The sequence below is a fragment of the Lygodium microphyllum genome, chromosome 6 (genome assembly GCF_053477565.2).
Source record: "Lygodium microphyllum isolate KBCC chromosome 6, Lygodium_microphyllum_v1.1.10, whole genome shotgun sequence".
NCBI lineage: Eukaryota > Viridiplantae > Streptophyta > Polypodiopsida > Schizaeales > Lygodiaceae > Lygodium > Lygodium microphyllum.
In genome coordinates this window covers 48925576-48935592 of record NC_141140.1, presented here as the reverse complement: position 1 = coordinate 48935592, position 10017 = coordinate 48925576, and the positions used below count along the sequence as shown (strand labels likewise).

The following is a 10017-nucleotide window of genomic DNA, read 5'->3' as shown; positions in this document are numbered from 1 at the left end:
GCCACCTGTCCTCTCTATGCTGTCCTCTCTTGCGGTCAGAGTATGGTTTAATTACCAAAAGATTGGCAGGATTTGTTATCTCCAACCTCTTCTCGTTGCTTCATGTGATATCAAGCACCCTAATTATGGGAGTTGAGGAGCACAAGCGCGTGATGAGCTCAATCCATTTATGATTTCAATCAACTATTATACTAAAAGGTATGTTATTTCCCTAAAGTGAGCTTGATACAATGAATAGTGAAGTACTTGAAGTAGTACAGAACTCATCAGCTCAGGATGCTTAATAAGAAGTCGAGTTGCCCTGTGGATGAGCCCGCACGCGAGAGAGAGAGAGAGAGAGAGAGAAAGAGAGAGAGAGAGAGAGAGAGCGCTGAAATGTATTAATGATAATGCATCCGTACTTAAGAGTAGAGTATATCTACAGCATGACTATAGAGGGTGAACAATATCAAATTAGAAGCTCACAACCTGCAATGAACTCATCTATTGCTTATCCATGCGTAGATCTTCATAGAGATGAGAGGATAAGCTCAGCCACCTTTGCTGAGCTTTGAGGATTCTGGCCAGTGATCAGATTTCCATCTTTCACAGCATACGGGGCCTGTTGCAGAAACTTCAACCAGTTAAGTTTATCCTTGGAGTTTATTAAGCATGGGATTGTTTTCCAAAAGAAGCTTACCCAGTCAGTTCCCTTCTCATATAAACCACCCAACTCCTTCAGCTTGTCCTCTAGCAGAAATGGAACCACATCACACTTGCCTACTGCAGCCTCCTCAGAATTAGAAAAACCAGTCACCTGTTACACAAGAAAACTGCAGGCTTATTTTCCAGGGTGCAACAAATTGACAATCCTTATGTGCAACATTAGCTTCAGGAGGGCAGAAAATTTTCAATTGATGGAACAAACCCAGCAGATAGTGTATACAAATACCACCTGTGTCCTCTGATTTCTAGATAAACCTTCACTTTGAAGAAAAAATGTGTTTTCTTCTATTTTTTTCAAAATGTCATTTCAATATTTCTTACCTGCCAGTTCAAGGTGGGTGAGAACAGTAGTTGTTTACCTTCCTGCCCTTCACAATGGGTTCACCAGAAGGGGCCTTTATGTTAGCAAGACCGACTGGACCATGGCAAACTGAAGCCACGACTTTCCCTTGCATCCAAAACTTTTCCAGCAGGTTTATAAGTTCTGGATGATCAGGAAAGTCATAGCAAACTCCGTGGCCACCTGTATAACATGCATGGCAATGAGCAAAACATGCTAGCATTTATCTTGTGCATCAACCAGACACAGTTAGCTGCAACTCAGCAGGAAATATTCCCAAGCATTGCACGTTGAAGCACTAGATAACATAAAAATATAGGTACCTGGCAAGAAGACAGCATCGTAATCTTCAGAAACATTAGATAACTTGATTGAGTTCTCTATCTTGACTTTCAATGACTCTGTTGAATAGAAATGGCCTTATAAGAACTTCCAAACAACATGCAATAATTTCCAGTTCGGGTACAAAGACAGGTTATAATGATAATACCATCTTTCAAACAACGAGTGGTGTGATCAGTCAAGGTCCCTTGCAAGCTTGCAGGATCTGCTCTAAGGGGATAAAAATATCAGGTCTCAAGTAAAACAAGGAAAACGTAGGTCTTAACTAAAACAACAGGGTAGTGACAACTGATTCACACCCAATGGGATTTTGCCACCCTGGATACTAGCAATGTCAACGTGTGCACCAGCTTCAGTCAAAATGTAGTAAGGTGCAGCAAGCTCTTCAGCCCTGTAGGGAAAGCAGCAAACTGTAAAGAAATGCAAACACAAAATTACAGCTATTAAATTTAGAGACAAACCAAAGGCCTGTTGGCTTATCAGTAGCTCCAAGCTTGTCGTGGGAGGTACATATGACAAGAATGCGCTTGCCAGCCATGAAGAGGTTGCAGGAATTCCCTACTTGGCAAAATTATCAACTGAAACTCTCTCTCTCTCTCTCTCTCTCTCTCTCTCTCTCTCTCTCTCTCATAACAGAGAGTTGTATTAACTACAACGAATGTACAAGAGTCACATGACTACTAAGTGTCACACAAAGTGACTGAAGAGATGGCAGCACACCAAGAAACCACATCATCCCAGGTAAGAAGACATGTATACTTGATGGTGCTCAATTGCCACTAAATGAGACCTCACAAATGATAGATATGGCTATGCATGACAGAACAGGAATCAAAGATGAAAGCATTACAGATAATCCACTATACTAACATCCCCGAATGCGTAGAAAGTTGAAAATCACCAATAAATGTGGCTGCATGGATCCTCTAAATTTGGGGTAACCATTTCCAAACACCTGGTCCTGCAGATGCATAAAGCTTCCAGCAACACCAAAATTGAGACGAGAGAGACCATATGGAGTGAGCAACCGACCAAGCCAAAGGGAGAACATATGGGGACCATATGCACTAAGCAACTGAGCAGGTCAAAAACCTATTACAAGAGATCTCATCAGCTGTAGTACAAAAAAAGCAGAAGCCATGTGAAATATTGCATCTCAAGCGGGCCATAACAAGTGGAAGACCACCTACCAACATTCTCCAAATGAAGACTTTCCATTTAAAAGGGCTCTTCCCTTTTTTGTGAAGAAGTTGGAATTCGTGCATTGAATTATTTACACCATGCCTTTTGGCCAGTCAAGCACAATCAAACACATGCAGCAAAGACACGTGAAGCCAAAAGGAGGCTATGCAAACACAGTGCTACATGAACAAAAGAAGGGGATCATGAAGCGAGCACAACAGGGGTGGAGCAAACAATATCCATGCAAGGAGCAACCACCTCTTTGAGTATCAAGACAACCAAAACAATGGAAGTAATCTGCCATAAAAGCAATCCTCACACATGACCTACATGACCACAGATACCCCACAGGCTGAATCAAAGCTAAAAGCATTGCAAGTTCCCTAGATGTGCCAAAGGCCAGTCCAACACATGAAATGAAAGAGTCAAGATGATGAGGCTGAAATGGGGCCATGGACAGCATCTTGCCCAAAACCCAAGAATGGGTGGCTGTCCATTGATGTGTCACTGAGGTCTATAAACAGGGAATGAAGTCCAAAATCTGTTTCACAATCAGGCAAGAGAGAAAAAGATGAGCAGCAGCACAAAGAGCGACAGAAGAGAGAGAGGTGCACTCTCTCTCTCTCTTTCTCTGTGTTTTTGTGTGTGTGTGCGCGTGCACCCCCATAAATCTCCAACTTGCACACATGAAATGGCACAAGCAATACAAGCATAGAAAGAAAGATAAAGAGATGGACATCAAACTCTCCTCCTAACCATGAAGCCAAAGTGTGCACACCACTGATCTTGGGACCTGCAGCATATTGGGCTAAGTTCCCATTGCAAGGACTGACATCCTACACCATCCCAATGTATGGATGGATTCCTAGGGTCTCAATTCTAAGAGTGGACCTTTCGTGTAAGAGTGGATCTTATATGAGAGGTTGCACAAATGAGCCCCAAGTCTTTTTTGTAGGACTCCTCAACCGCCCTAGCCTTAGGATAACACTGTTCACACTAGAAGGCCCCTTAATAGTCCACTTGTTCACACCTAGTAACCAAATAGTCAGTGGGTGCATGGCCAATGTTGCAAGTGCCCATCTAGGATGTCCAAGGATGCAAACTCTTAAGCAAGCATACTGACACCTAGGTAACCTTTGCCATCTCTGGAGTCCTATGGCCAAGAACTACTGTGGGTTAGAGTGCAATGTTACAAGTCAGTCATATCCTCCAAGTATAGGACTTGCTACAAATCTTAATGAACTTATTAGAATTGGCTAATTATACACAACTAAAATTTAGGGACCCCCTGATGTAGGCATAAATGAAATCTCCTGTGAAATACATGTCACAACTCTATAGAAACAGAATTTGTATCCTTTTTCATTAATTTGTCTATATAATGATTTATTAAATTTATTTCCTTTGCACTAATTAGATATAAAGAAAAGTGCATTGGAGCTGGCCACTGATGAGTGGTCACAGGTTATGGTGGATCTACGCGGTGGGTTAGAGAAAAGATAGTTCACACTTCCACCTATATGACCCGATTGGACGCCTATGATTAGAACTCACGTATATCAGGGTTAGACTCGCACACAGAAAAGATTGATGCCTTGAAGTGTGGGCTAGATCCACCAGAACAGACAGTTACAATCAACAAGATGGCATGATCATGAAATGCTTGTATAATATGCATGTGTGGGCTGAAAGCTTGAAATGTACATTTCTTTGCATAGGAAAGTCACATGAAGATTCGGATGCGATGTACACGGAAAAAGCTTTCATATGACACCCATATTGGAGGGGTCCCTAAATTTTAGGAGCCTCGAATTAGCCTAAAAATGCTAGTCCTAAAAAATAGGGATGTTATTCTAAAAATAATAAATTCTGCACTCTGACTGTGCTTACTAAATTTGGTTGTTTCTATTCTTGACAGTATTCACCCCAAAAAGGAAGGCCATAGAGAAGAGACAAGCGTCAAGACACTTGTCACACAAGTTTCCAAGTGTCCCACCACTTGTCACATCTCATGACATGTGGCTGGACACTTGTCTTGTGCTACTCCACTTTCCCCTCTTGTACTAGCTCTTCCCTCTCCTATAAATAAGAGCTCGTTTTTCTTCATTCATCATCATTTTTCTTTGCTGTAAACTCATGTACAACACCCAACAGATAGCCAAAAACTAGCCCCATCCATCCCCATCATCATCCCCCACTTCTCCATTATCAAATTCTTCCATATTCCCTCTTCTATCACTACTATTTTACAGGACAACAAGCCTGTAAATTCATTACAGCACCTCCATTTCAAGCTCTTTCTTCCATTTTAGCAACAAGAAGCAAGCCCTATCCATGTACTACTGTTCAATGATGGAGAAGGCTGATTTCCCCTTTTTCTTCTCTCATACTGTAAAGAAATCAGTTCTTATCATTGCATAACAGATAATGCATGTGTGTTTGTACATCTTTGCATGATCTTGTGAGAGTGAGAATTACTTCTTCTCACTCTCAGGTTGATTGTAACTGAGCTCTTCCCTAAGGGACTTGGGTTGAGCAAAAATACATTCATTCGGGAGGGGGGGGTTTTGCCGATCTTCAACCCTCAATCTCGTCTCCATTACTTTTACATTTTCATGGTTGTAATTTTGTGAGTAATTTTCATTTTCAGCTTTAAGTGTTCATTCTCTTTTATATTAAATCTCGAAAACAAGCGAATATCATAATTGTTAAGCATACTACGTTGTTCGGGGCGTTTACAATACAACACAAATCCAGTATCAGATTTTCAATTTTGAGAGTTCTATTGAAAGATATCTGCACTTGAAGCTTGCAGCCCATTTCATGAAAACAAAGTAGCAGCAGCTTCACCTATGAAAAGCAAAACCCTTATCAGCTTGCATAAAGACTGCAATGCTTGGGAGCGACGAGTCAAATCATCAGTTTTCTCTCATAAGAAAAAGTATGCAGCTGGGATTAGGCATGATTTACAGTTCTCAACCAATTCCCCAAGTTAACACAAGAATTCTCATGATGCTGAAAGCCAATCGGGGATGCCCCATATATTATACAAACCCTTGAAGCAATGTTGTACTTAGCCAATTCTTCCGGGTGCAGGTTTCATGATGATAGAAGACATATTCTAATGGAAGGATGAAGAAAGGCTCCTAAAATACTAGTGTAGAAGAACAGAAGCCATGCCGATGAAATCAAAGCTGTACACAAACAAGCAAACTGGAACTTGGGTCAACGGGTGTCTCTCTCTCTCTCGATGAATGAATCGATCGATCAACACTTCTGGTGGAGTTGCGACAACATGGATCGATGAGAGCACATAGAAATCTGCACTACCATACCTTAACGAGAGCACGTTAGAGGTCTGTACCTGGTGGATATCGGCACGTCTGCTCTCCTGCTTGGAAGAGTGCGCGCGCTTTGCTGCTTATTATTCGATAATATCACATCCCAGAAGTTGAACAGAACTGCTGTGAGTGGAGAAAGATTTTGTCACTATTGGCATATCTTGCTAGTCCATCCAGACCAAAGTGACAGGTGTCCCTCGTCCCTGGCCCACATCGAAAGGCTTTCACATATCCACAAAGCAATGCATGATCAGAAATATATAAATATAAATGGCACACCTACTCACAAGTCTATACTATCTATTTATATTTATACTTGTAAAGGCCACGCCATGCCTAAAAAGTGGATTCACATGATGGCGGAGACAAGAAGCATCCTTTTGTCTTCCACCTTGCAACCAAACAATAGAGACAAGAAAGTAGCGTGCTAATGGATGCATTTGAGTTGTTGCTACTAGCAAGATCAACATCACTCCGCATTTGCAGCTTAAAAGAGAATAGTAAGGGTGGATTTTCAGGAGTGAGGGGGGCATCAGTGGATCTAGGAAAAGAGAGAGAGAGAGAGAGAGTGTGTGTGTGTGTGTGGGGCATGCACCAAACACACCCTTACATAGGTTTCCTAAATCTCTTGCCTCCGCTTGTTTGAACCTGGCCTAACTAGAAAGACTTCAACAAGGAAAAGTGAGAATGAAAGCACCAAGGCCAGTTGCACATTGATTGCGGGAGGACCCCATTTATACAAACAAGGAAACAAAGCATGTATGAGATGGCGGAACGTCGTTGAGAGAGAGAGAGAGAGAGAGAGAGAGAGAGAGAGAGAGTGTGTGTGTGTGTGTGTGTGTGTGTGTGTGTGTGTGTGATATTTCCACGCAATTAAAAGTTAGTTTGTTAGTTTAAAAGTTAGTTAGTCAATTAATAAGTTAGTAAGATTACTAACTAAAGACTAACTAAAGTAAAAACTAACTAATGATTTTTATTTAATTAAAAATATATATTTAAAAAAAAAGAGTCGTAATCCAATATTTTTCTTGGATTGACAAGGACCGTAGTCACGCTTCACGAAAGTTACGACGTGAACGAGAGTTATGAGCCATATTAATCACTAGTATTAATATATATAGTATGGATGGTCCAAAAATATTAGATTTTTGGGCAAAAACTAGCGTATTTTAGATATTTTAGATCTTATCCTAAAAAGATATGGAGATTTCTAGAATTGGATATTAAAAAAAAGGTAAGTGATATTTTAGTTAGTTTTGAAGATTTTATTTATAATAAACAAAGAGAGAGATTGCTGAAATCGCACGTGCCACAATCGCAATTTGCAAACAATAGACAGCACTTCGAACAAGCAGAAAAAGGAGTGATTTGCAAGATTTCTAAGCAAGTGTCTTGGAGTTTTACCCCCGTTTAGAGCCAATGGAACCATCTGATTTATGATTTGAGCATCAGATCACTGATTCTTCCAAGATTCCCTCCACCAAGAGCTCTTTTTCTCAGCCACATGCCCCCTTCTCTAATTCACTATAAATATGAGGCATGGAGAGACACAAGGAAGCACAAGGAGACCACGAGAGGTTGCAAGAAAGAGAGAGAGAGAGAGAGAGAGAGAGGCTACAAGGGAGAGAGTTAGCTCAATTTCCCCTATCCCGGTCTTCGAGTAAGCCATCTTCTCTTACGTTCTTCCATCTCAAAACCATTCTTTCCTTATCTCTCGAATCTACTTGCGGATGATGGCTCCCAAGCGAAGGAGGTCACATGCGGATGGCTATCCTATAACCAACAATGAAGCTTCGCATGAAGGCATCACTGTCAATCCAACTGCAGTACCGGTCGTAAGTAATGTATCTCCAAATTGATAGATGCTTACTTTGATTTTCGTATGAGATACGTTAGGCCCCATACTATGATGCACGAGTATAGGTCATCGAAAATGATAAATTTCATCTCACATATTCGAAAGATGAAGCTTGCAAAGTGCATATATCAAGGGAAGTTAAGTGCACCTAGCTGCATATGGCTTATTCATTGATAGAGTAATTACAAGGAAGAATATGTCAGGGGTTATGAATGGCATAATCGTAAAAAGAATGATATTAAAAATTGTGCATACAAGTGCTAAGTAAATTTTGCATAGAATCGCTCCTTGATCCCAAGGGGCAGAGCGAATATGTGATGAAATTGTTATCGCATCTATTCTTGTATTGTTTGGGAAAAATACATGGTTTTTGTTGGTTGATCGAACAACTCCGTAAATGCTTGTGCATTCAACTAATTGTTGGATTGTGGTTTGGATGATTACTCCAAGTGCTTGTGATTGATGGTAAATTCATGGTAAGGGTCTGTGATGACAATTTGCCATGGGGAATAAAGGAATGCTTTCTTGGAAGATGATATTAGGCTAATTGCCTTGATTGTGCTTGATTCTTAATTAAATTTATTAAGAAATGATATTTTGTGTGGGTGGATCATCTCCAAGGTCACACCGCATTTCAACCTGAGAGAGCACTGCTCGATTCACGAGTCGAAGATCGAGTGGTGAAAAGGCCATCTACGAAAATTGTGTCTCACTCCTAGATCGCTTGGCATCAATGGGGCTCTAGACACCCCTTATCGAGTTCAGGAGAAGGAGCTAGAGACAGCCATAAGCCCAACATCTGTGGCGTTGGAAGATCCTATTCTAGATAATAGATAAAAATTATGATGCCATGTGATTTGAACCGGGTACTTCTGTTGGATAGAAGGGATACATAATTCTCCTCAATGGGCAGGAGACAAAGATTAACGTGAAGATAAGTTAATGAACTTGTTTAAACCTTGTTGTCAAAGAATTGCTTACTCTATATTCATGTGTGTGCCATAAATTACGCGAACAAACCCTATTTCTAAAAGGCTTAATTAATAAAGCTGATTTTAAATATCGCACATAAATGTGATAGGACCCAACTAGATAACTAAAGAACACCTCCTGAGGGAACCGGGTGGGCGGAACTCCCGATGAGTGCGTCCTACAATAGGGTGGTCCCAAAGAACTAGGAGGCTTCTCACAAGGTTTAATGTCATTCGACCCTTAAGTATTGATAGGTTAGAGCTTGATTCATGCCATTTTAGGGAATCGGAATGGGGATATGCCCTACGGGTAGAGAGATTGAGCGGTTCATCCCTCTCATTTCCCATTCTCTTTGAACTAAGTGTGGTATGGATCTGCTTCGGATTGGGTATCTCTGCGTAAAGTAGGATATCCAAAACCCAACGTTAGAACGCTGTCAGGAGACCTTGATCACTAGGAACCCAAATTCCATGTCAATCCTAGTGGGTTCAACCGTGAATATTCTATTGCGAGGCGATCTCGGGAAACGCTAGGCGACAAACCTCGGAACATTCCATGGGAGTACTACGCAGTGACGCTTAGATTCGTTTCTCAATGACTGCTAAAATGTGCTTGGACAGCGGGCATGTTAGAGTTGGTATCAGAGCAAAACTTCGTAATGATATGTGACTGATTAATGTATGGTTCATAAACATATCCTTAACAAAATAACCTAAGTGGTATGGCTTGATTGTCAAGTGCCTTCTACACCCACGAATGTTGACATGCAAAAGAAGAAATTCCTTCTTAAGCAAATTAAGGCACCTGAGTTTGATGGAGAGGGGATAGACGTCGCAACAGAGGCGGAGATATGGATTGAGTCGATGAATGATTATTTCTCTGCTTCAGGAACTGTTGCTGCCAATCAAGCAATGATAGCCAAACTTAAGTTAGTTGGCCAGGCTCGGATATGGTGGAAGCAATGGTGCAAAGATCAAGGTGTTTCTGAAGCCGTTGTCACTTGGGCTCAGTTGAAAGATGTTGTACGCAGATGATACCTTCAACCAACCTACCAAACTTTAAGGATGAATGAATTCTTTAAGCTTCAAGTAGGTGGAATTAACCTTGGAAGCCTACTACTCGATGTTTGTAACCCTACTAAAATACGCACCGCCTATGGATGTTACGCAACAAGTATCCAAGTTTTTCCATGGCCCGAACACTCCTCTAAATTACCAACTTGAAGCAATGCATCCTCCAACAAACTTGCAAGATGCATTACTTTGAGCAAAGCTAAT

General features: G+C 41.1%; 1 protein-coding gene across 1 annotated transcript; it reads right to left on the bottom strand.

Annotated features, from left to right (window-relative positions):
* Positions 1-357: 357 nt before the first annotated feature.
* On the bottom strand, positions 358-6090 carry LOC148034534 (glyoxalase 3-like). The gene is made up of 8 exons (XM_087679477.1): positions 5934-6090; positions 1849-1945; positions 1687-1778; positions 1536-1592; positions 1369-1446; positions 1065-1228; positions 680-796; positions 358-601 (listed from the first exon to the last, which is right to left on the bottom strand). Exons 2-8 carry the CDS (start codon positions 1923-1925, stop codon positions 509-511), a joined length of 678 nt encoding a protein of 225 aa, XP_087535603.1. The 5' UTR covers positions 1926-1945; positions 5934-6090; the 3' UTR covers positions 358-508.
* Positions 6091-10017: the final 3927 nt, after the last annotated feature.

Coding starts and splice junctions, on each gene's coding strand:
- LOC148034534 (XM_087679477.1), bottom strand. CDS start 1,925: ATGGCTGGCAAGCGCATTCTTGTCATATGTACCTCCCACGACAAGCTT. Junction 1,779..1,848: donor GATAAGCCAACAGGCCTTTG/GTTTGTCTCTAA, acceptor CTTTCCCTACAG/GGCTGAAGAGCTTGCTGCAC. Junction 797..1,064: donor CCATTGTGAAGGGCAGGAAG/GTAAACAACTAC, acceptor CTTGTGTAACAG/GTGACTGGTTTTTCTAATTC.